At 36.5% G+C, this 27640-nt stretch overlaps 1 protein-coding gene across 3 annotated transcripts; it reads left to right on the plus strand.

Moving 5' to 3' along the window:
• The first annotated feature begins 1685 nt into the window (after nt 1-1685).
• On the plus strand, nt 1686-22827 carry LOC5569620 (rap1 GTPase-GDP dissociation stimulator 1). Of its 3 annotated transcripts, none has more exons than XM_021842772.1 (5): nt 1686-1983; nt 14992-15897; nt 20357-20530; nt 20600-20812; nt 20877-22827. In XM_021842772.1, exons 1-5 carry the CDS (start codon nt 1977-1979, stop codon nt 21410-21412), a joined length of 1836 nt encoding a protein of 611 aa, XP_021698464.1. In that variant the 5' UTR covers nt 1686-1976; the 3' UTR covers nt 21413-22827. The 3 variants fall into 3 exon arrangements, with proteins under 3 accessions (XP_021698464.1, XP_021698465.1, XP_001652902.2); XM_021842773.1 differs by lacking the exon at nt 1686-1983 and adding an exon at nt 2267-2332; XM_001652852.2 differs by lacking the exon at nt 1686-1983 and adding an exon at nt 14749-14927.
• The last annotated feature ends 4813 nt before the right edge of the window (nt 22828-27640 follow it).

Consider the following 27640-nt stretch of genomic DNA (forward strand, 5'->3'; position numbering starts at 1 on the left):
GGCAGGTTTTTCGAACATAATTTATTCCTTTTGCTTTGAGTTTAGAACATGAACCTATATCATGCCTATTGTTTCCATTCCTTGACAGTTTTTGGATTGCATTTTATTTCAGAAGAAATTTCAAGAACTTATGATTTGTTTACAATACAAGAACCAGTTTGTATTATTGCTTGGAATTAATATGTTTTAAACAATTCAATTAATGGTATCCGCTAATGCCAAGAGTAACTGAAACTTATTGTTTTAGGCAAACCTCAGAAGAACCATAAGGGTCATCCATAATCTACGTCACACAAAATATGGCCATTCTCAATCCCTTCCTCCCGTTTATCATACGTTTTGTATGGAGACTTCGTAAATTATCAGGCTATCGACATGATGGAGACACCATCTTCTATGGTGACAGAGGGCTCGATTGGCTTGTCAGATAGATCGGGCCCGAGACATCCTGTCTACTGCAAATCGCTGCAGTTGATATAGGGCATGTCCATTGCCTGTAAATTATATATGGATCGTCCCGTTTTCGTGAATCATTCTCAGAGACTGTGTCGTAATTTATAGAAGACCCCTATTTGTTGTTTACTCAAACACTTACGTAAATGTTGATTTTTTTTAATTATCTGCCAAAAATTACGTTTATTTTCAATCTATGAAAACATTAATTTAGACGATGTTTGTTATTAGCATAAGCATAAAGCATAAGCATAGACGATTGTACAATTCGTAGTTGCTACTCCAAACGAAATTGCACAGAGAACCAATGAACGGGGCTTGGGATTAGCTAGCTAACCATTCTCAATGTGCACAAGAGCTCAGAATACAATGAAGTCAATAACGGCGCCAACCACGTCCTTACGGTCATCGAGGAGGGGAAGGGATGTTAGTGTGACTACCGTTGTTACTAGAGACCGAGACCTCCCCTGCATCTCCACGGTTGTCGCAGGAAGGATTTTTGTTAGTAGCAAAGATTAAAAAGTTCCATGATCAGGATGCACCGTGGTAAGTGACGCGACTCATGAAACTTTGATTTTAAATATAACTATTTGTATGGCTTCATTATAAACGTAGACAAATGTATGTCGACACCTGTGGTTACGAACTATTAAAAAAAATGTGATTCCAAAAAAAATGATTATTTTTATATTTATTTGATGAGTGTTCTTGATTAAGGTTTTTGCGGACACACGGAGTAACGAATCATTCATTATTTATTCATTTATTTTATCAAGAGTTGAACGATTATCCACTATCATCACACGTTTTTTTTATTTTTTTTCAAACGCGATTCATTGAAAGCATCGAATGCAATTGTTAGTAAGATAACACCATCACTTGGGACAAGTAAATATTTAACCATTGTGCCCTGTAGGATTTCAACAAACAGTAATGGTATAGTATCATAAATTCGTTTTATATATTTTTTATAATTTTTAACACACCTTTATTTCAGATTATTTATGGACCCCCTGATTTGTCATAACCGTGATTATTCAGCCCACCATCTCGGAACAGTTTTCAGTGCTTCCTACTGGTGACAGGAACCGTCACATGCATGGGATGCGCAATGACACAGATGTACCAAAATAAATATGGCAGCGCGGCATCGCATCGATCCTATAATAGTATATACACAACAAATGCTACTTTTTTGTATGTATGGGGTGGTAGGTAGACTAGACCTATATGTGAACTACTGGTGCGGGTGAATGAGAATGCGACTGAAGAAAAGTCAGCCAGACCAAGTTACGAAGGCAATACATTCGGTAGACTCCGTTCATAGCCATAAAGTTAAGGATATTTTGTGAAAAATTTGAAGTGTTTTAAGGCTTTTATGTAGCAGAATTTGCAGTCCAGTGCTGGCAAGTGTGTTAGACAGTGGTCTCTAAAAGGCAAAAAGAAACTGCAAATGAGCAAATCTTTTCATGAATGAATTAACCACTGCACAGAAGTAAGAAACAATCATCATCATCATAATAATGGAAGGTAATGCTACAAACCCCTCAGCTATTCTTGAGTTTACTTATGTTGAAAATGATGTCATGCCATTGTTTGGTATGCAAAGCACCTATCCCTCATCCAAGAACAGGAAGAAAGTTGCATATTAAACTAATGGTCTGTCTGCATAAACTTTATATGTGAGTCAAACGAACCCTAGCTAGACCGTTCACTTTTAAGCTGCAGACTTAGCGAAGCTCAAAATAATACGGATCGATACATAGAGACGACAATGTTTCAGGGCGCGGAGAATGGGTGGTATGGGTACAACTCCCATTCGACAACTCCCCTATACAGTGTATAGTGCCGAACAGATCGAACGCAAGTAGATAAATGCGTATGTTTACCTTTCGAAAGTAATTTCGAGTTAACTTTTAAAATAAACTATCAGGAAATTCTAATTTTAACAGTCACGTTTATCATTGAAGAAGAATCAGTACCTCGTCGTGTCGCTGCAGTTCAGATTGGTTGGTCTGATTCGGCGGCTACAAGTGCATCTGTTTAGTGATCGGCAATGTGCCGGGCCGATTTCGAGTCTGCTGCTTGTCCAAGTGATGTAATTTGTGTGTGTCACTTGCTTGTGGACATACCGCGTAGTTGAATTCTGCCATGACCTCATCGATATCGCTCTAAAAGTACTCACACCCGTTCTCGAGTTTTATTTGGCAACAACTTAGTCAAATGATTGATTATCGTACTGTTAACGACTTAATTGGTGATACTGAAAGATGTGGAAGGGCGTGTAGGGTGGGTCCTTTTTTCCATGGGACCTATTATTAAAAGCATAACATCAAGGCAAATAATCAGTAAGGTCAATTTATGTGTGAACCGCAATCGTAATGTAAATGAGTACAATTTCCAATCATTTGGAGATAATCAATCATGGAGAAGTACACGGCACATAGTATAGAGTTGTCTAAAGTTAACTCTTTCCCTATGTGAAACAATGTGCTACCACTCACAATTGATCTTCTATATCAATTAACAGTATGATGTTAACGTTTATGAGTACGATACATTTAACATATTTCCTTTAGTTCCGATGAAGGAGTGTCGCTTTGAATATTCCTGAAATTGATTCATCCATCTACTCACAAATATTGCGTGTTGTGTATAGATAGACACAGCTGCCAGGAATCAACAGGATCAGTTGTAAATAGATCAAAAATAAGAATTTATTACGCGATTGCCTGTCAGAAGACATTGATAGAAAACCTCCATTGAGAGTGAAGTTATTTTTGGAAGAATGTTTTATGAGTAAGTCAGAAATAAAGAGCTAGTCATAATTAATATTATCATAACTTTCCATTCCGTCTTACAGTTGGGCTTCACAGTTAGTCTGGTGTATCCTGGAACAATACGGCTTCTCAGCTTAGTTTTGTAGGGCGTTTGTTCTAATTTCCATTTATCCATTACATGCGTGGAAAAAACTTAAAGCATTCGTTAGTTGTCGTTCAAATAAGATGATGAACGATAATCCTAGATATTCCTGAGAATTTTTTTCTTCGGAATTTTCACAAACATTACTCCAGTTATTTTTCCTAAAAATTGTTAAGGGAAATTTCGATTTATTCAGGAATTTTCTCAGAAATTATTTACAGAGCTCATGTTTTGTCCAAGAAAATCGCAAGAAATGAAATTCAATCTGAAGACTTCTTCAACGATTCATGTAGGGTATTCTTTTAAAGAAATTAACTTCAACTTCCTTGGAAAGATGCGTTTTTCCAAGTATTTGTTTGGGAATTCCATTAAAGCAAGCAATTCATTACACATTCATGACAATTTCTTTCAGGTATTTCCTCTCGAGCACGTTCAGGAATTATAACAATAAATCTTCGAGGGATTTTTTAAGATTCTTTTTTGTTTCAAATTGCTCCTCTTGATTCTCCTCTGGAATTCGGTCTTGGCGAACTCCATATACGTATTCCTCCTCAGTTATCTCCAGTCATTGAAATTTATCAAAATGAAAAAAAAACATGCTGAAATACCTCCAAGAAATTTTCCATTTTTATTACAGATTCGTCTAGAAATTCCTCATGGAGTTCTTACAGAGTTTTCAGTGCAGTGTTTCCATCAAGAACTATGACAAGAAGTCATTGAACAAATTCTTTCATGGGCCTAGGGCAAAAACCACAAACTTTTGAATTTGACGAAGCATTGTGCTTATTTGACGATAGCTAGAAGCTTATGCAGGATTTTTATCTGGTTTTGTGCGACTTACCTGAGTTACCTCTGGGATGTCAAAAATCTTTGTTTGCGGATGACACAGGCCTCTTCGCCAAAGGACGAAGCCTGAATGTCATCTGTAGTAGATTGCAAAAAAAGTTTGGATATATTTTCATCATTCTTGCAGAAATGGAAGATATTTTCTAATGCTTCCAAAACTCAACTTATAATATTCCCACATAAACCAAAAGCACTTTATTTGAAACCTTCCAATAAATAGGTCAGATGAAGATAAGTATCTAGGGCTCATGCTAGATAAAAATAAACCTTTCAAAAATCACATTGAGAGCATTCAAGTCAAATATAAGAAATATATAAAATGTGTGTATCCACTTATTAACAAAAAACGAAACTTTGTCTTAAGAACAAGCTGTTGATTTTCAATCAAATTTTCATGCCAGCCATGTATGCTGTACCAATAGACTGGCGCAGCTCAGTATGGGAGAAAAATAAAGTTGTATGATTCCACGGGGCACCCCCCAGGATTATTTCTTGAGGTTAGAGGAAGCCTTTCTGAAAAATTCAGCTCATTTGTTCGTTCCATGAGCTGGCGCATTTGAATTGAAGTTAATATGGGATTTTCAGCTCAAACATATGAGCAACAGCACATCATCTACTGTTTGGTTCAGGAACATTGATGATCGCGTTCAATTGGACCCAGAATGTCAAAAACACTACTTGATATAGGGTTTCAATGCTAGTAATGGACCCCTTAGTAGCTGAAATTCATTTTAGACGCCTTTCCGTAATGATATCTCAGACGCATATACGTTTTGTGGAGTCTAACAACAGATTCAATGTCTTTACTTCATGGTACGTCTATAAAACATACAAAATCATTCGATTTTTCCAGCGAAATATGCATTTGAAAAACTGTTGTCCGAATGCCTATTATGGACCCTCCCGGGGTCCATAATAGGATTGTTTACAAATTTACGTTGCGTATTATGGACCCTCCATTTGATTCCCATGTAATCCGGCTCGCTGCCGACAAGCCTATTATGGACCCACCTGGAAATGCGTATTATGGACCCTCTTGTGTGGTTTCATTTACAAAACTGTTCAAATATCTGCATTTATGCGTCTCAAACCAAATTTTTTGCCTGAAACTGCTGACTAACAATGTAATCGAAGTTCCCCCGGTGGATTTTCATAGGAATAAAGTTGCTTTGAGTGTTAATTTTATGTTTTTCTGTAGGGGGTCCATAATACGCAAAGGGTCCATAACCGGCATCGACTCCCTAATAGCGAAGAATATTGTAGAAGATTGTACCACGATCAAAATTAATAAAATTGGTGTTTTAACCATCTGAAGTATATCATGCAATACTGCTTGTATTTCTTCAACATAGCTTGGAGGTAACCACTAAGCGCATCATAGCCACCTATGACGCTGGGCGAGCTGAGGCACATGTCGCATGCATATAAGTGACTGTACGGGAGTGCTGATCTGAGCCTAACTTTCAACAACTGAAAAAGTAATGAAAATGAGATTGAATCCAGATACAACCTTCTGCAATTATGTTCATTAGGGTATCAACTAGTGTATTTGTCATTCTGGGCTTATTTGAACGCGAACTATTAGTATTATTATTACGGAACGAAACAGTGACATAGGGTCAATTTTCAATATATTTGAGACGAATATCCCATACAAACTTCATAACGATTGCGCCAGCTGGTGGAGCAACCAATTGAGTTGTAATTTTGAGAGAGCGTTTTTCTCACCCTAAGGCTCATATCTAGGGGGTGCCCCGTTAAGTTTTACAACTTTTTTGTTTAAGGGCCAGTCTACTGTACCAATATGGACTAGCTGTTGTAATACCAGGAGGAAAGCTCTGCAGATGATTCGAAATAAAATTTTGAAAATGATTCTGAAGCTTCCTCCCTGGTATACTACTAATGAGTTACAAAGAACATCCAATGTTGAATCATGGGAACAAATCTCGAAAACTTGTTCAAATAGTCTCAAGTCAAAAAAGTGAATGAACTTACTTTATTGATCCTACGTGTGTCGCAGGCGAAATTCCACATGTTCCGCTCCTACCCAACTAGATTTTTCACTTTTAGAACGTTTAATTTCCGGATTTACAAAACGACGAAAGTAAGATTTTCAACTTTCGCAACCTAACCACTACTTTCGCCGCCCCGCTGTATAGAGAGACAAAGTGACTTAACCACGATTCAAAACAAAACACTACTTGAGCCGATTTTACACTGGTAGAAAAACGTCGAAAGTAACTGTATGAAACGGCTTATCATTTTGTTATAATTATTTTTGTTGAAAATAATAGAAACTACCTAGTTTTTGAACGTGATCTGATTGTATGCAAAATTTGAGCGATGTACACGGCGAAAAAATGTTAAAAAGGTGATTAATTTTAAAACAGTTTTAGAAGACAGGTTGTGATTCTTCTCAATTAGTTTTCTCAAAACCGTATGAAAGTTACTTACGTCGATTTGAAAAAGTAATCGAGAAATGTCAAATAAAATAATTAATAATTTTAGACAAAAATCGTTGCAATCTTCTATTGCCACGATTAATGCGTTGTATATTTAGGTTTAGTAAATTCAAAGCGAATTTTTTTCTTCATCTGCTTATAGGTGAAATCAACTTACCTACCCAGGTAACCAATAAGCCGTATATTGGGCCAAAATGTTGATTTACGGCTGATATAATGCCAATAAGCCGTTAAATATCACTATATTAGCCGTATATGGCTGAAAGGGCCCGATATACGTCTTATGGTTACCTGGGTGCTGAACTGCTACGGCAATTGAAGTATAATATGTTTACAAAGTGCCAATAAATGCTTAATTTTTGAAGTATTTCTTCAAGAATGTTTCAATAATTAGGACTTTCCATGTATCTATAGAGACAAAGATTTTATGAAAATATGATCAGATTTTTTTCTGATTGATCGAATTTGCAAAGCATATTTGTATGTAGTCTTGAATATTTTTACAAGCGTGACTTTTCGGATCCCTTTTGAAAATTTTAAATATATTTTGATTATCTGGGAGAAATAAATTCTAGAAATAGCTTTAATCACAGTTTCTCAAGCAAAAAACAGTCCGTCAATTCGCCTTGTTGGCCTTATATGCTGCCATAATACAGCTAATATAGGGTATGTGAGCCCTATATTAGTATGCAGGGTGAATTATAGTGCTATTGAGTTACTTGAGTTTTCGAAGACGCTTCGTTTTCGGGACGGAGGGAATTTGGTTTTCGTTTCGCGCATTTTCGCTGGGCAGTGCTTCGGAAAGCCCAAGCAAGATTGTTCGTTTTCGGGGCGCCGAGATAATTTGCTGTTTGCGCTGTGTGAGTGCAAAAAGATATTCGTGTTCAGTCGAGGATGGCTTACCAACTGGTGAGCTCGTTTCATGCTTATAATAACACATTTTTTCATGAAAGCGTTACTTTTATGTAGTGTTCAATTCAACTTTGTATGGTTCGTCACTACAAGTGTCGGAATTATTCCTCTCTCATATAATTTAAAATGTATGCATATATTTCTCTTTTCGCCATTAAAAAAACTCCTTTTGAATTGTTCGACATTATAGATGTTGATGTTTATTTTAAATCTCCTACCAAAAACTTCTCGAGACAAAAATAAAAACCAGCTTTAAGTATAAATCGTATTTTTCCTCCTTATCCATGGATCGCACCACCGACCAAAGGTGACCCCTAGATCTTTTCCTCCTCCACTAATAAACCCCCTTCCCATGGTGATTGTGGAGATACAGAGATGGAGATGGAGATTCTCGGTCTCTAGAAGCAACAATCATTACACCCTAACATTCCTTCCCCATCCCAACTTCCTGTAAGGACTTGGCCGGCGTCGTTATTGATCAATAATATTAGATCGGCTAAAATTGCATTCCGAGAGTAAGCGGAAACTCCCAGCATTTATTTATTTGGATCGCAGTGCAATTATTACCAGTTCCGATCAATCACGGAGTAGCAACTAGTAATCCTTTATGAGAGAGATTCGCGGAAGCTGACATTTCTGTCAAAGTGTGAGCCAATCGAGCAGCGAGAGCTGTCAAAATGTGAGCCAAACGAACATGCGTTATGTTTGTTTTGAACTTTTCTTGAGAAGTAATCTTATCGGCTAGAAATTATTTCGGTAAAAGTAATTTTGCATGAAGTAAAAAATGAAATATTTTTCTTTTTTAAATTTTATTCAATGCGATTTTTAGTTGTTGATATTTTCCGCTGTTTATTATTTTGGATATGTAGCTCAAAGATCTGTAACGAAACTAAATACACTTTTTAGCAATGAGGAAGTCATGTCCGTGTTACAATATTATTCTCGACGCCGAACAAAATCAGCACTGCTGGTCTGTTGCCAAATCATTCCATTTTACTTCCGCTTATCTCTCTATAAAGGATCACTAGTAGCAACCGTTGACATGTACACTGCCCATAACTGCATATTTGTAACATTCGACAAAAGTAGGCATGGAGCAAATGGAGTACCAAGTGTGCATTTTATGGCAGTATGGGAGAAAACTAAAATTTCTAAAAATTACCAGGAACTAAAAATGCTTATTTGAGGCTGATATTTTGTACAACTCATATCGCATACCAGATGAATAGTCAGAAAATAATTCTGATAGAAATTTCATTGCTATTACATTACGATGCTCATTTATAATTCCAATGTGACTGTTATGCGATTATAATTGCCAATGTGACAAAACAACTTGGTATTTTTTTTTTTCGAATTTTCTAGAATAATCTAACAGATTTCAGTGAGTTTATTTATCATTTGATGACTCTCTATGGTATTAACTCCAATTTGTCAAAAATTTCGAATGTGACTGTTATACAATTATGGGCAGTAAAGTCAGTCTATGCTATGCTATTTAGTTACTTGAGTAGTTTTCTGTTTCAGAAATTGATTCTGAAACAAATCAGGAGTTTTTTTAATTACCGAAACACATCGGTAATTCACACAAATGCCGATGATTTGGTAATGGATCATTAAAATAACCAAAACGGCCGCTATGGAAAGCATAGATAGCGCCATCGTAGCCTTGTGTGTTTGACAGAACAGCAATGCTGTCACAATGTAGTACATGCACGGTTCATCCATAAGCCAACGTTATATTGATCTTTGCAGCCCGGCTGATCCGCTGATTCGACTCATTTTCCTGTGCGCAACTGCTCCATTTCCAACTGAAAATAATGCATCGATCCCAACCTCATTTCCTATACCATATATTGTTGAATCCTGACCTTCCGACTGCGATACATTTGCGATTATATACTGAGGCAAAAATCTCGCATGATTTTCATAAGATCACACTAATGAACGCGTTTTTTATTATTTTATTTGTTGGTTCATAAGACACTTGTGTATTTCATTCGACGAGATTGAGATTCATAAGACAAGTGTAATTTTTTCATAACAATCAATTGTCAATGTCATAAGAACGCTTATGAACCCCATTGCTCATCATTGTGAAGAACCACGTGAGGCAAATTTTCTCATTTCACTATCAGAAATTCAATATGGCTTCCGAAATGGACGTGTTTGCTGATTTGTCGTTGGCTGACTCCGTTTCTAATGCATGAAAGGGTAAATATCGTCCCCTTGATGCTACAACTAGATAACTCGAAATTTGAAATTTTTGACTTCAACATGTCAAAATATTATTCTCAATTAGATCTGAAAAATATCTACAGCTCATAAGCGTGAGATTCAATATACATAACTTGAAGTTTATTTTCCAATCATATTCTCTGCGAATAACCATCACCTTGTAAAACGGTCATATTTACAAAGTTGCACATCTCAAAATTTTGATTTTCGAGTTATCTAGTTGTAGCATTAAGGGGACGATATGTTCTATTTATCATCAATTCCGCTGTAACTAACACTTTCTTTCGAACAGATTAAGGAATTGGATCCAAACAATATGATTTGGGAATGAAAATTCAAAACAATTTGTATGACGCGTAAGAAATCACTATCCATTAATCCGCCCCTAAAGTAAACCTGCAACAATTCAGGCGTTCTTCACAACTTTTCTCAATAATGTTACGCTGCTATGATATACTTCTTTGCGTTCAAAATAGGTTAGCCAACTAGAGAAAATCGAATTTTCATCCATTTTGTCGTATCGCAAATCGATTCTAATGCTTACAGTAAAGTGCTTTGATCGAATTGCGGCGTGATAAAATGGATGAAAATTTGACTTTCCCAAGTTGGTTAACCTATTTTTCAACGCGGATTAGTATTATTCATTCATTGAAATTTATAATCTAAAGCTCAATTTACACAAGACAGTCTTATGGAACCAAGAATGGTTCAGAACGTTTACCGAACTGATTACCGATCAATCAGCTGTTGAGATTTCGGTAAATAGATTACCGAACTCGGTGATTTGATCTAAGTGTATACTCCTGATATTTCAAGAAACATCTTAAGGATATCAAGAAAAGAATTGGGCGAGTTCTGGAAGATGTTCTTGAAAAAAATCACAAACAATTCCTGACAAAAATTAGCAGCACAAATTCTAAAAATATTCCAGGTGCGGCTTCTGAATTCATTCATTCATTAGGTTCTTTTTAATATTTTGAGAAATCCTCAGAAAATTCCTCCACAATCCTTCTAGTATCCTTCAAAGGTCTCTAGTTTGCAGAGGAATAGGATGGTTGATCTAGTGATAGTGCTTGTCTAATAATAGTGGTAATGCGGTTTTACCGTATTCTTGTGTGCATTTTATTGCATGACCTTTGTCTAAATTAAATGAATGCGAAAAAATAATCTTTGTGTCTCTAAAAAAATATAAAGTTCAACTCTTTTGTTCCTTTGTACCAGTTTATTTGTTTGTTTGTTTCTTTTTTTCATTCTATAGTCATTCAACTCACGATACTTTGTACCAGTAACAGTGATATTTTAATATAATCTAATGAGTTTTAAAGAAATCAATGTATCAAATACTATTATGGAAACAGAAATTAGCAAATACTACTATCACTGTCATATTCCTCTAGTGGAGGTAAAAACTCTTAAAGATAAACGATTTAAATCATTCTAAGATTATGTTTTACGTGAAATAGGATAGAAAAGCTTTCATATGACGTATTCAGATATAAAAAAAAGAGCTTCCGTTATTTTTTGGCGGTATTTCATTACTATATCCTGAGGAACTGTTGACAAATTCCTTGGAGGTATTCTTACAAAAACTCTTCACAACACGCCTGTCATCTTTAATTTTGTCAGAAAACCCCGTTTTTTCACCATCAGCGTACCGCTCCACTGTGTTTTATTTTCTCGATTTCATGCGCTTTTCGAATAGCGCCCAAACCGTTGATTTTAGCGATATAGTTTGTTCGGAGAAGTTTCTTGGTATATTAAAGCGCAACTTATAACGAAAAAAGTTTTGTGATCAATCCACCTAGCAGTGAGATAGAAAAACTATTTTTTTTAAACATTTAGATAGACGTATGGTGTCTTCGGCAAAGTTGTAGAATTGGCAATTTGAAACAACTTTGTCCAAGACACGAATTTTCTATCTCTTATACTTTTTGAGATTTATGCAGTTGTATGTTAATCATACTTTTTATCATAACATTTTTCCAAGATTTTTAACATTTTTTGTGTTTTCTACAAAGTTGTTTGTCATGAATAAACCCGTGTTTTTGCTGAACATATCATCACTCTGCTAGGTGGATTGATTACAAAACTTTTTTCGTCAAAAGTTACGCTTTACACACTTAGAAAATATCACCGACTCCGGTATTTTTTTTACCGAAATAAAAACCGCTGAGCGCTCGGTAATGCTTCCGGTAAAGTTAAGGATTACCGAACAATCTGTAATTTTAATCGATTCGCAGCTGTCAAAAAAAATACAATATGCTCGTGAATTATTACCGAGCGAATTGTTAAATGAATTACCGAACGCATTGCTCGAAACAACAGGCAGTCGGAATATAATAGGATGATCGAAAAAAAAAAAACAATTGATTTCGTATTGATGCCAAAGGTGATTGATTGATGTATTTCACGTTTTCATTTTTAAATCAAAAACATAGACATGTTTGCATTCTTTTGTTTGTCTGTTGATGAAGGCGGGACATTCAACACCATCAGCGACAGCACCAACAACTCGACGGCGCGCTTCGAATCTAGCGCTACAGGAATAAGCCAACTCAGTTATGCCAATCCTGACTTCTTTGCAGCTGTTTATCACTTGAACAAAACCGCCACCGATTCCGTTATGGGTGGTTTTACTTGATATGCGACGATGCCATCCGGAAACATAATTTGGCTGTTGTACTCTACAACGAAAACATTGATGTTAAAAATTAGCTTTTTAATGGCAACTCCCAGATCATACTTACGGAAAAGTAGTACCGGGCGCTCATCCTGCCGTAGTAGTTTTTTTTTTTTCAAAAACAGTGTTTATGGACATAATTTTAGATGGTATCGTATGCGATACCATCGTGTTGGTTAGCACTTCTAAACAAATATGACTGACTTAGAAATTTTAAGTTACCATTTGCTCGGTAAAGTATTGAAGCACTATGAACTGAAGTACGGTAAAAACTTACAGTCTACGGTGAATCTAAACGATTTACAGTTTTTTCGGTAAATAAAACGACGATTTCGGTAAAAGTTGTCCAATATTGTTTTGATTTTTTTATTTATTCAAGGGTGTTCGGTAAATCTCGTCTGTATTACCGAAATTTCAGTAAAATATTTATTTACAGTACAGTATTACCGAACAGCGAGAAAAAATCTAAGTGTGTACCATATGAAATGAACAATTTTCAATCAATAATTTTCATCTGTCGACTTCTGTCTTGGAGTCGAGTGAAAAATATGTGTATTATTTGAAGTGAAAAAATCTGGCAAGATTCATTAACCCGGCTAACAATCGATCAACAACAATCTCATACACGTGGCATGATTCATTGCATGCTTGGATTTGCGCAAAAGATGCGCGTGGAAAAAATCTTGTTCTGATGGCTTTTGATCTCAGCAGCTCTTGGAGTGCGATTTTTTGAAGACTGGTTTTAGGCTGGGAGGGAGAAACCAATACAAAATTTCTCTACGTCACAGTGAGCAGAGATTTTGCTGTCATGAACTGTCATTGTAAGCCCGGATCTTAAACAATAGGCCAGGGGAAGTGGTTCACCTAGAGTGAATTTCTGTCAGAGAAAAAGTAGATTTTGTATGAGATTTGACAGAAAAATGAATGACAAGTTCATCCACTTCTCCTGGCCTATGGACAAACATGGTAAAAGCGCGTAACTAGCCCAAGCATATTTTTGCATTTCATCAAAAGTAGCACCAATTGAATTAGAATCAATTCATGCACATTCAAAAGTAACGTCACGAGAGCACCGTTTATTCTTATTGAATGTAACGTATTGGAATGAGGCTTTTTTTTACTGTTTTCATTAAAACTGAAAATAACTCCAGTTTGCAAACGACAATCAAGGCAGGCTTACACTGAACGAAATCTCCCGCCATGCATTGAATGATTTTTGCCTCATCCGAGCCCCAAACCTATTTTCCGACACAAATAGAATGATTTTCATTGTCGTCAAAATCATTTGTTTACAAATCACACCGAATGAAAATCATCCAGCCTTGAAACGATTTTTGTTTTTCTAAAATAAAATCAAAATTGAATGATTGTCGTTCACCAATGTAAACAACCCTTATCACCGTTAGTTCATATTTACCAATTCAAATTAAAAATAAATAATTGCTCATTGTCGGTGGTTTTGCACATATTACTATTTATCTTGAACTATAAGACCATATAAATACATATAATAACAATTCACAAATAACTGAGTCTCCTGTTGGTTTCCTGCAACACACCTAATTAAAACCAGCATGATGCGGCTGCTCCTTGAGTACATGCGATGAATAGTTCTTGATTCCTATAAAAGTAATGGACAATTATAGTTGTTCTTTGATAATTCCACCATAGAATACAAAATTACCTTCAAAATCCACGAAGAAACTTTGATTTGCTTTGATCCTTGTTGCTTCCGCCATGTTTTTCAGAAGATTGACAAGGATGATTGGAAATCTGGAATCATTAACACTCCAAATGACATTTTGGACTGTAATTGAATGATTTTTGATTCGGGGCATCGAAGAAAAGAAAACCCGTCATATGTTACATGTTATTCATTTGTTTCCATGTAATTCAATTATAAACTTAATGTCATACGCACCAAAAATCATCGAAACATTGGATGATTATAGTTCTATAGACGGTGGATGCATCATATTCTTTCATAATCATTCAAAATGAGGATTATGATGATTTACAGTCAAGTGAATTGAAAATCATTCAATTCATGGCGGAAGATTTCGTTCAGTGTATCTAACAAGCCAATCGAGCCCTCTGTCACCATAGAAGATGGGGTCTCCATCATGTCGATAGCCTGCTTTCATTAGACCCCTCTAATCAATCATTTCATTAGTTATCATCAAGTCGTAACGATTTTTCAGTACATATTTCCCTTTTCCGAATGGATTAAATTATTTTAAATCTTTTCGATCATCGTCAAGTTTTACATCCACCCTAGTATAGAATCAGTAACTTGTATTCGACCAACCCAGAATGTAATTTTAAACTTCTTCAACGGTTGGCTATCGGCCAAATGCATAGAACTGTCGGCACCATGTGTTGTACTCTATACATTAGACATACCTTGCCCATCGGTTGTTATAAATTGAATCCACAGGGTGCAACGCTCCACTAATCACCTATTTTTCTCTTTCGCAGCTGACATGGATGAGATAATTTCCGGTCTGAAGAACGCCACTTTAGAGAAAAGTCCCGACAGGGCACTGCCTTTGCTGAAGAAGATTTCGGAATCGGAAACCAACCTCTGTGATAAATATGACATCAAATCCGATTTGCTGGATTTGCTCTCACTGGACAACCCGGCCGTTTGCATTCAGGTGGCGCGCTGTATTGCTGAAGTGGCCAAAACTGAACCCCAACGGGACAAGTTTACCAAAGAGGACATCATCCGGAAGTTGATCTCTTTGCTTTCGAGTGACAGTGAGAATCGAAAGCTTGAGCTAAACATTCAAGTGTGTCGAGCATTGGGCAATATTTGCTACGCCAATGACGATGCCCGTAGCATTATCAAAGCGGTAGAGGGAGACGTTAAAATATTCGAATTGTTGGATCTGGACGTGGACACCGACGAGGAAGACAAGGACCAGTTCGTGAGGGTTCGATGTGGATTGATATCGAACTACCTTCTCGGAACAGACGATATTGCAGAGCGCGCCGTAGAACTCGGTGTTATTGGCAAAATCGAGAAGATTCTGGCGCGTTGCGTTGCAGATGTGGATAAATATGAAGATCTGCTCCTGAACACGCTGCCGCCTTTGAGCATTCTGACCGAACAGATCAGTGACCTGTACTTTGCACCGTCGCTCAACAAGCTGATTGCGGAGATATTGGCCAAATGTACCAACCCGGACTTGGCCGAGTCTTGCTTGGCTCTGTTGCATTACGAGGCGCAAAATGACGATGTGAAGCTACTGCTGGCGGAGGAAGGCTTGTGCGAAACGATCTACAAACTGCTGGAAAAGTACAAGACTTTCGCCAACACCGACGAGGCGCGGGTGCTGATGAAGTTGGCCTGTGATCTGATCGTACTTATACTGACTGGAGGTAACTATGACGATTTGATGGAAGGTGATTTGTTGGAAGATTATTATTCTTAGCGTGTATAAGAGGGAATGGGTTCTGAATTGCAGAATGTTTAGATAATAATAAAAAGTAAGCTTCACCCAGATTGGGTACTTTCTGAAAAATTCCATCATGGTACTTTCACATTTTTTTTAGTTTTATAATAATATCCTATTTTTTCCAAGCAAAACCTATCCAAAACTTTCTCTCAATTGCAGGATTGGTAGCAAATGTCTTTTTAAAGATTTAAAGGTCTCTAAAATTTCTTTTTAATCAAAATAATCTCTAAAGTCATTATTGTCCTCTGTCTCCTTGGGGTGCAAAATTCTAGTCTTCCTCCTCCAGGCATTCCTCCATAAATTGCTCTAAAAGTTTCACATAAACTTTTCTTGTAATTCGTCCAGAACTTCATCCAAAGATTTTTAAGGAATAATTAAAGTAATTTTCCCGGATTTTTTCCAGGAAATTCGACGATAGTACTCTAGTAGTTTCACAAATTTTCCCACATCATTTCAAGATTTCCTCTATTGATTTTTGCACTAATTCGTGCACCGATTTCTCCAATAGTTACTCTAGCAGATCTTTTAAAGTTTATACTATTCTTACAAGAAAATCCTCAAAAGTTCATTCTAGAGTTTTTGAAGAAATTTTTTCACGAATTTTTTCCAGGAACCCAAGGAGTTCCTACACTAATTGTATAAGTTGTTCTGATAATCATTTTCTTTTGGTATCCTTCACGAATTAATCAACGGTTTGTCTCAGGAATTGCTAAAAAAAATCTAACAATGATTATTCAAGAAAATCTTTTAAAAAATCCTCCAGTTTTTTCTACGAATTACTCCAACATTTCTTCTACAAAGTAGGGTGCAGAGCTACTTGGGATCTTCCATGATTCACTCTGGCATGGGGATTTTTCTTGGCCGAATCAGCTGAATTTTTGCCAAATATGAGCTCTGTAGTTTTCCAAAAACCTCACTGCCGAAGTGCCAAAAATAGAATCCAGCCCTACTCTTGCAGCTCTTCCAAACATTTCTCGAATGATTTTTCAAAAAAGATTCTCGACAGATGCTTCCAAATTTTATTCATGGTTTTAGACCGACACCGGGATTTCGCGATTTCGATTAGGCGTGATTATATCATGTATCGCATCACCAACCATTGGTGACTACGAGATCTTCACCTTATCCTACCAACCCAATATCCTTTCCATGACTCGGTCTCTAGTAACAACGGTTGTCTGACTAATATTCCTTCCCTTCCACGATGACCGTGAGGACGTGGCAGGCGCCGTTATTGACTTTTAATATTTGAGCTCTCGATTTGTGCACATTGAAGAATGGTAAGCTAATCCCAAGCCCCATTCATTAATTCCCTGTGCAACTTCGATTGTTCTGGTCAATCACGGAGTAGCAACTACGAATTGTACGGTCATCTATGTTCATGCTCTTGGACTTTTTTCAAGCATGAGATCTGCTTCCTATTATTGAGACACTCAGTCGCTACCAGCCCTGTGATTGAAAATGCTTTCAAAATTATAGGCAATTTGATTTTAGTTTAGTACCTATTCAAACTGCGTACAAACTTTGTGAAGCTTCTTGTTATTGAAAAATCATACTTTTTCCTCCTCAACGCCAAAAAAAAGTCTTAAAGCCAATTGTAGGATTTTGTTTTCGAAATCCTGCATCGCAAGTACGTCGAAATTGCCTTCATCTCGTGTTTTTAAGACGGAACAGTCGTCTATGATTATATGCTTCTCAGTTTTATATGGAGTTGATAGGATCAAAAATCCGTGATAAATTAAATAAAAAACAAAAACATGATCAGAATTAAATTGGACGTTAGATACCAAATCAATCGAAGATTTTTTTTTATAGAAGATGAGTAATAAGCAGGGCTATCAGGATATTGAATTGAATTGAATTCATAAATATCCTGAAGAGCACTCGTCAAATAAAACACTGTTGCTTGTGTTTTATAAACGCTATTCGTCAGCAAAATCTCTAATGGCAAAAGTCAGTTTGATACAGACCAATCAGGCTCTTGAGTAATTTGAGTGAAATCAACAGTTTGGGTTTAAAAAGGGACATTCTACGATTCACCAACTGGTGAGAACCAAACAAGAAATCAATCGGAACTTCAGCATCTGACAATCTTCTGGTATGGTCCTTCTTGATGTTGAAAAAGCCTACGACACGGTATGGCAGGAGGCCATAGTCTTCGAGTTATATCAAACTAACTGTCCGCTTTACTTGGTTAGAATCATTCATTCGTTCCTGTCTGATAGAAAATTCCAAGTAGTGATCATCGGTTCTAGGTCCCCAACACAATCTATACCATTTGGCATTCCTCAAGGATCGGTCCTGAGTCGCGCTATATAACATTTTTACTTTGTCTGTGTTTTTACTTTCGATACGCTGATGGTAGACGGAGTAGTGTATGCCTTTTTGCGAATGACACGGCATTCTTAGCTGCCGACAAGGATCCAACTCAAACTTCAACATGCGCAGAACATCCTGGTAGAATACCAGCGCAAATGGCGAATTAAAATCAATGCAACTAAAACGCAAACAATTCTCTTCACCAGGAAAAGGGCAGCCCGAATCCTTCCAAGAACAGAAAGAACCACGCACGGACAGACTTCAGCCTGGGTAGATAAAGGCATATATCTTGGAGCAGTATTCGACTTGAAACTGACATTTGCTAAACTTGTGAATTATTCCATGTATAAACTGGACAACTCAATCAGATCTTTGTATTCGCTGATTAATCGGATATCAAAGTTATCAACCAAAAACAAAATGTTGGTGTTTAAATGTGTACTTTGACCTATAATGACATACGATTCCCCAGTTTGGGGAAAATGTGCTAAATCACATCGAAAACGCCGCCAAGTGAAGCATGATCTCATGTCAGATGTCAGATCTAGCAACTCAACCACTGTGATATAGATTAGGCTCAAATTATTTTTCCCTATACAGCCTAATCAGAAATTGTTTAAAGTCGCAGTTGAAAGGTAGACCAAATCTCTGCAAGTGTCACTAAAAGCTAAGTGCATTAGAATGGCAACTACCGTGAGGACACCATCCGTCGTAAGGACTCCATTCACCGCTCATTGAATTATTTTGAGAAAATTGAACAAATATTAGATGCAGGTTGGATCTCTGCTTCGTCAATACTCAGGATGAAGCACCCTTTATTTTGGTGGTCCCATGCTCACTAGTTAAGGATGTCCCTCATCACCCTCTATTAATTATTTCCCAAAGCACTCATGCTTTGACGTATACATGTACAAGACGATGTAAGTGTCAAATCTTCATCTCTATTATCCCAGCGAAGTTTAGACTGCGAAATGATGATCCCATTTGCTTTGAGGTAATCGAGTTCAGTTCGCCTTCGAGCGTCGGAGTCTCAAGGTACTCCGCAGCTTGTAACAGCAAGATTCCTTAGGCGGGAATTGCCTATAATATTATCATTAATTAACTGTGAAATTCAAATTATCTTTCTGGAAATACGTTAACGAGTAGCGGAATACGTACAGATGGCAGACTGTGGAATTAACGAGGTTCCTCTCCTCAGTAAATTTGCCAGCTATTCGCAGAGAAGCTCTTCATGGTTTTCAGCAGCAAGAAGGACCTCTACAAATGGGCTTATTCTACGAGTGGCGTGAGGTGAGAATAGGCGGTCTTGTATAGCGAGGTGACAATACTTGACTCGAGTGAGGTGACTCTCAATTTAGTTTATATATCGAGTCACCTCACTCGAGTCGAGAATTGCCACCTCGCTATACGAGATCGACTATTCTCACCTCACGCCACTCGTAGAATTAATCGTTCATGCGGCAATGTTATAGCCCTACTGTCAACATCTGTGGCGCTTGACGGGGTTATGGAAATTACCTCAATGCTTCCGAAAATGTTCCCATGTCACAACGTTTGCATGTTGTTTATTTTTTTTTTTTATTAAAATGAACGAAATACAATTCTTGAGAAAGTCTTATTGGACGACTGCAAGATTAGGTTATCTTTATCATCCTAATTCCTTACGCCGGGCAGTCTTCGTTCTTCTTGATACGGAAAGAAAGATTGATTCATTCTCGTAATGGAGTTTAAGATCTCTTGCTTAAATCCAGCAAATTTGGAACTGATTGGCGACAAATTTGGAAATACGATTGGCGACACCCTTTGCTTCCTCACTTCGAAGAGCTTGGTCCAGAGGCTGCTTGTTACGCGGAAAAGTTGCTCAAAGCATCGAATGCTTGCTCATTTCGATACATTTTTCATTTTTGTTCATTTTATCGTTAGAAGGAAACATGCTGCAAATCTCGTTACGAAAATGCACATCTGTTCTGTTGTAACATCCTATGCAAGTCCCAAGGCTTGCGTAGGATGCTATAACAAATAACTCAGTGAATGTATACTAATACAAAATGTTCGCCTTTCAGACAAATCAATGCATTACCTTTACACGACCCCCTTGCTGAAATATATGGAAGATTGGTTGGATTCGTACGACGTGGAACTCCTGACGACCGGTGTTCTAGCGCTAGGAAATTTCGCCCGTACGGATAGTCATTGCATTTACATGGTGGAGAATAAAATTATGCACAAGTTGCTCTGTAAGTAAATGACTGACATAAAATATGAAGTACACGTATGAATACTCATCTTTTTGTGGGTCATTTCAGCTATCCTCGCCAAGAACAACGGAGTCGACCATCAGATGACACTCCAGCATGCGCTTCTCAGCACGCTGAAAAATCTAGTCATACCAAAACCCAACAAATCGGCTGTAATCGACGCGGGTCTAGTGGACATCATTTTGCCCATGCTGGAAATTCATCAACCGCCGGTGGTGTTCAAACTGCTCGGAACGCTTCGAATGACTGTCGATGGACAAGGTTAGTCGTAGAACTTGTTGGATGAATAATAATCAATAATGCCTTAATCATTATATCTCTGCAGAAAAGTTAGCTCAACAGTTGTTGCAAAACGAGAAGCTAATCAAACAGCTAGTGCACTGGAGTAAAACGTCAGAGTTTACCGGAGTCCTGGGCGAATCGCTCCGATTGATGGCGTGGCTGATCAAGCATGCGTACCACGCAAATAAGGATCTTTCTGCAGCGGATGACACAGGCCTGAAGAAGTTCGTAGCCGTGGATGGAGCCGTTGCCAGCATGGTTGGCATGCTGACCTCAACGCATCTGGTCATGCAGAACGAAGCGCTGATTGCGCTCAGTATTTTGTCCACCATCTTTCAGAATAAATCCACCGATGGTACAAACCTGGATGAACTGCTGGTCAACGCTAACGTTGGCGCCAAACTAGCGGAACAGATCACGCTGAATGGCGAAACAATGACAAAAGAGATCGTGGACAATTTGCAGACGTTCGTCAAGCTACTCAAATCGTCTGAGGCATGCGCGGAAAATTTAAAGAAACACAACATCGACGAACTGATGAAGTCTATACCTAGTCTTGTAGAGTACTGTACACTTTAAGTCAAATTACGGTAGTTTATAGTATCCAGTAGATTCTGCTTCGGTTTTATCTGAATTGATCAGATCAGTTTGTATTTTTATACAGTCAGCCTCTATGTTGGCACACCTTTCGTGAGTATTAGATGTTTCATCTATCCTTAATCTACCAAGATCGGTTTGAGCGGAATGATAAGTACTATTATCTTAGCTCTTTCATCGTATCTGCTAAATCTTTCCGAGGAACTTCAAGTTTCTTACTCGAAATGGGACATTTTCATATCCTAGATTTGCCCATTGTCAAAGTAGGAAGAAAATGACATCAAGTAGTAGGATTTCTAGTGACTTTTGTAAGCAATTTTAGTGGTTTTAGTTTTGGACCCAGGACAAAAAATAAATGCAATTTATAGTTTTTAGTCATTAGTCGTACTTTGATTTTCAATAAACTTTGGAAAAAATTTTGCATTAGTGTTTCCAGTAAATTAAAATAAAATAGCAAGGATAAATAGGACTAACGATAACTTAAAACAATCATTGCATTTATCGAAACTATGTGCTAAAATATTCAAGAACACTAGCTAAACCATAGTATGAAATAGTAAGAGCGAATCATTTTTTTGATAATCTGCTGATTTTTTGAACAAATCCAAACCCATTCTACCCTTAAGATTTAAATCCTACCTTTCCAATAAACTCCAACACCACTCGTTCTAATCGTGATGCGAAAACGCATTTTCTTGTAGAAAAACAAATGCACAAAAAAACCTTTTCTAAATTTAAAGAAAAATTTAAAATCTTAAAAGAACATGTTGAAAACATTAAAAACCCAAATATAAGCAATGTTTTTCATATTTACCGGTAAGGAAATATTGAAACGATATCTATTGAACAGTTCACACCGTTCTATACCAGATGAAAGTGAATCGTAAAAGAAACGAGATTGTTATTTACAAACGAATGCAGATGAAAATGAAAAAAAAAAAGATTTCTTTTACCACATTCTACTGAAGGGAGCCGTTTCCTTTCAAATGATAATAATATTTTTGATCGCAAATAATACAAATCTTAAACCGATGGTGTTACGACGTAATTTATCGCAGAAATTCTATGATCTTAAACGCAAAAAAAAGTAATTCACTCACCTTAGGTCACCATCAGACAGAACGCAAATGGCACATCGAATAATAGTGTTGCAAAAATTATATGGATCTTACACCACAGTACCAGTATCACACGGTAGCTATAGTTTCTGCTAGAAAATACCCTGTAATCACGTTCCCGTGCAGCCGATATCTATACCGATGCGGCGTTACGGATAAAACGCAGTTCAATCGCATTTTTTTTAAATAGTCGTTTGCACGCAACATTCAGTCAGGATCTATGGTATCGATATAGAACAATTTTGCGAAAATAAAAATGCTCTGATAAATTATTTCAAATTTACTGTGTTTAAATTATGTGAAAGAAATATCTTTGGATTTCTGTTAAGTGTAAATCCCATCAATCAATCGTTTATCTAGTTTCACTATATAGCGTAGCAGCACTTAGGATAAACTTCCTATTTTTCGTGTAGATTCTGGGTTCATTAACCCTCTAATATCCATTTTTTTTATTTTTATTCTAAATATCATTTTTTGCTATCTAAAATCGATCTAAACACGTTTCGAGCAATGATTAATTTTTAGTCACGAATTTATAAATTTTGGTTTTTGATTGTTTTTTTTTTTAAATTTTAATTTGTGAACATCGCTATCCTTGTTTTTCTTGAAGTTGGTTGCCTATTTTCAGTGCCGTAGCGTACGGTTGGCCAGGTTGGCACCCGCCAAGGGCGCCAGCCTTTTGGGGGCGCCAAAATGCGTCACGCATTTAATAAAATTTCAAAGAGATTTTTTTTGAAAGGGCGCCTCTTATGTCACTACTTTTTCAAAAGAAATTCCTTAACGTAATAATGAAAAATCCTGAATCATTTTTAAGGATGTTTTGATTTCTTCCGAATCACTTCAATTTTTGGGAGGATCATTTTCCTCATAATTGGCATCGTTTAAGCATAGGGGAGCACAAACTTCAAAATTTGCATCAGTCTAATGTACATACTCTATACTGACTGACAATTTTTTTTTCGAAAATATTTGATTTACTGTAAATGATTTAGCACTGTTGTATCAAGGGGTCGAATCACGGGCTTATTTTTCGGGTAACAATCACTCAAACACACGACGCATTTACTCAACTAACGGAACACTAATTTATTAAGGAAATAGGCAAATTTTTTCTAAACTTTTCGGTGAACTTTATTCGCACGCTGTTGGTGGCAATTCTTAACTCTTACTGATGGTTTAATAGACGTGCCTATTCTGCGCGGCGTGTGAGGTGACACGAGTCGAATGAGGTGACAATTGTCGACTTGCTCCCACTTGATTAACATTAGTCGTCTCACGTCACTCGCGGTGAGAGCGACTCGTCTCGACTCACACGCCGCGCAGAATAAGCACGAGAATATCGAATAGAAAAAAGGATCTGACGTGCAGATCGATAGAAACGCAGAAAACAGCTAACAAAAGCATATGCAAATGCGTTTTATGCAGATTTACATCCACGGAGATGGATTCTAATTCATGGGTAATTCAAAATCAAATTGAAAGCAATCTAATTGCAACATGATTGGCTAGTGTGAACCGTATCAAGCACTAACCAATGTTAAATCACATTACAATATCATTTCTAACTCAACCCCAAAAATGGGAGCTGTTGTAGTCTTCTACGAATTTTCTCTGGTTCCACTAAAAAATGAGAAAAGACTTAAAATTAAATTTTATTAATTGTTATCAAATTCTCTTTTACTTATTGTTGTCCAAAGGATTTGACAAATTTGCTTCGATTTATTGGAAGACTATTGGCAAAATAACTTAATAATGATTTCTGAAAGAGTTGTTAAGCAAAATCATTGTAAAACTTCTAGATGCTTATTTGTTTTTATTTATTGAAACAAATAAGAATATAGTTAACTTAAGAGGACTTAAGAGCTCATAAAATTACAAACGATGGTCCAGTGATTTCAAGAACATTTTTGTTTATGTTGTGCTCAGTTGTTTCTGCAGTTGCGTCTTATGAAAAATTATTTTCTTATGAATTTCTCCAAAATATCTTTCAGATAATCATCAACAGTTCTTAAGAATAACTGTCTTGTGAACTTTCTATTGATTTATTTTTGATCATGCTTTGGCAAGAATAACGGCTTTGTCTAACCGCCGAAATGCTGTATTGTTTGTCGCTAGAGCTGTTTCCATCCTTGGTAGGGCAAGCAGGATACCTTAAGATGTATTGATTAGTGTTATCGGCTAATCATGGCTGATTAGCACAAATTTAAAAGATTGTTCCCGTGTAAAGGCAAGCTCACCTCTTGTTCTCAATGAAGTAATCGATGGGATTTTGTAAAATAAGAAATACATGTTGGTTTGCGATTTTTGAAAATACCTCTTCTTATGAGGATTTTCAACAAGGCACGGGGCAAGTGTGCTACTCATATAGGGCAAGAAGACCATCTGAGTTCCTTACCCAAAATGTACATTCTAGAGTAAGTACCGATAATAACTTCAAAATAGAAGTTAACATTATAGTAAAACGGTAATATTACAAAAAAAAATAAATTTTCATCCCATTTGGCTATCGGAACAATAGTAAAACTATGCAGAAACACTTTTGAATGTTTGAGATATTTGTTTTTACTTAGTTGGAATAAAACACTAATTTATTGCAGTATTAGACAAGAAAAGCAAAACTTCATAGGTTTAATATGAGAAAATTGCGGTGTTCTTTTTGCCCCTTAAGTTATACTATTTTTGTTCAGGCAAAACTCCATGTTAAAAGAACTTTTTGCGAAAATTTCATCGCAGTTGGATCATACAATCGTAAATCATTAATACTGTGCAAAAAAAAAAATCAATATATTTTGGACTAAATGGAATTTAAACCTTATATTCCAATCTTACATTCTTGTAATATTATTCAATTATCGCGTTAGCTATTCGGCATTTTTGAAATTTTTCGTAGTAAATATTTTTTGCTGTAGTATTTACACCTCAATTAAACCTTAATTAGAACTTAGTTTATACTTATCCTGGGTTAAACATCAGAAAATTGATTTGAACTATGTGAAAATAGTGGGGGCACTCTTGCCCCATGTCCCCCTATTCCGGCGCTCATTTTAAATCCACACCCGCTTGATTTTTTTTATTTTCCAAGAACGCAAATAATGCAAATTTGCCAAATATGTAACATTTGATGATTTTCATTATCACTGCTCATCAATCAATCACAATCAAGTTCGGTGGATTTTTCTTGCAGAGAACAATAATTGACTAGTGTTTTACGATAAGTTTAGTCACATACAAACTTGCATCATGAAAACAAAATTGACTTAGGGGCGCCCAAAGGAATGTTTGCCAAGGGCGCCGTGAGGCCACGCTACGGCTCTGCCTATTTTTGGCAATACTAAAAATTTAAAATTTTACAGTACTTTTAAAAATATGATTAGTTTTTTCTGAAATATTTTTTTTTATTTTCCGTGTAACTAACGGAAAAAGCAGTTTTGGAGTAGTATTTTTAGACTACACATTCAATATGAATCAAGCATTTGCAGGATATAAAAAAAAATCAATTTTTCAAACATTTCTCGTGAATAGAAAGTTTTTCAGTATGCGTGTTTTAGATTTATAATCCAAGGCTTTAGTCAAAAATAAAATTATGTTGATTTGCGAGCTACGAAAAAATACAAAAAAAAAAATCCAAAAGGTACCCCGATTAAAGGCGGGGTTGTGTACTTGAGGTTTAAAACAGTTTGAAACATTTTTGATAGGAATCAGCGTTGAATCGATCGATGAATAAGGAGTATGTACGATATGTGACCACCGGATCATACTGTAAAGTGCCGTAATTCAGTGTAGCTAAGACAATAATTTTGGAATATTGAGCATGAGCATACACTCAGAAATAAAAATAGTCACAGAATTACTAAAGTTTATGCATTAATGACTATTTTCTATCTGCCTCTCTTTCATTCTGCTGTGAATTTCTACACTAAATGTCATTTCGCCTGGGTTGAAGCTTAGCAATGCTTCAACCCAGGCGTATTGACAAATAGGAATAAAATTCCCTGCAGAATGAAAGAGAGGCAGACAGGAAGTAGTCATAAATTACTAAAATTTAGTAATTCTGTGACTACCCGTGTTTCTCAGTGTAGGTGACTGTAGAATTCGTAGTTGCAGGGTGGCCACCGAACCGTGAAAAGCGGGAAAAACGGGAATTTGAATCCATCAGGAAAAACCGGGAATTTGAAATGGTTACCGGGAAAATCATTCTGAAAAAAGAAGCATCAAATCTACAAACCATCAAAATCAGTTATAGAAAGTAGATATGGTTAATGATATTGCCATTAAGCATCTGTAATCTTGGACAAATAACATTAACACATTGATGATTTAAATGCTTGTAGAAAAACTCTACTTTGCTACACTAACCTTCATAGAAATTTTTCAAATCGGTTGGGAATGTTTCGAAATATTTTATGATAATTATCTCTAGTTACTGAATAATAAATCAACAAAACCGAGTATTCTTAACTACAATGCTTTATTTATGAGAGCATCTAATTAGTTATCTAATCGACTAAAAATTAAGTAAGTGAGGTGAGATAAATGCTTCAACATGTGCGCCTTAGTGTTTGTGTGAAATAATCTTCTTGAAAATCCTCCGAGAAAGTTGAGACAACGGAAAATGCAAAAATGACATAAAATTCGTGGATTTTTTTTCTCAAATCCTCTTTGGCTTACTGGACAATACAATGTTCGCCTGGACAGCTAGTTGTTGTAAATAGATAGCTAAATTTACATAGCTAAACAGCTAAATGAATAAATGGCTTGGTAGATTTTAAAACAAACCCCTGTCGAATTAGAAACCGTCCTATTTGCACAATTAAGGTGGTTAGAAGCAAGTGACAGAAGCGTAAGTGACAGACACCTAGTTTAAAAAAAAAAACGATTTTTTTTTGGCGAGATGGACCGTGATCGGTCTTAGCCGTCTAACTAGACACCCCAAAGAAAAAAAAACGATTTTTAAGTTTTTTCAGCATTTTTCATTCCATATTAATTGTACGGGAGCGAGAAAAAAAACAAGCCAATCTTCTACGAACAATATTATTTTTTCTTATTGGCCGGTAAAAACACCTTAAAATACCGTTGAAATGCATGAAATAGA

This window comes from Aedes aegypti, chromosome 2, assembly GCF_002204515.2.
Source record: "Aedes aegypti strain LVP_AGWG chromosome 2, AaegL5.0 Primary Assembly, whole genome shotgun sequence".
In the NCBI taxonomy this organism is placed as follows: Eukaryota; Metazoa; Arthropoda; class Insecta; order Diptera; family Culicidae; genus Aedes; species Aedes aegypti.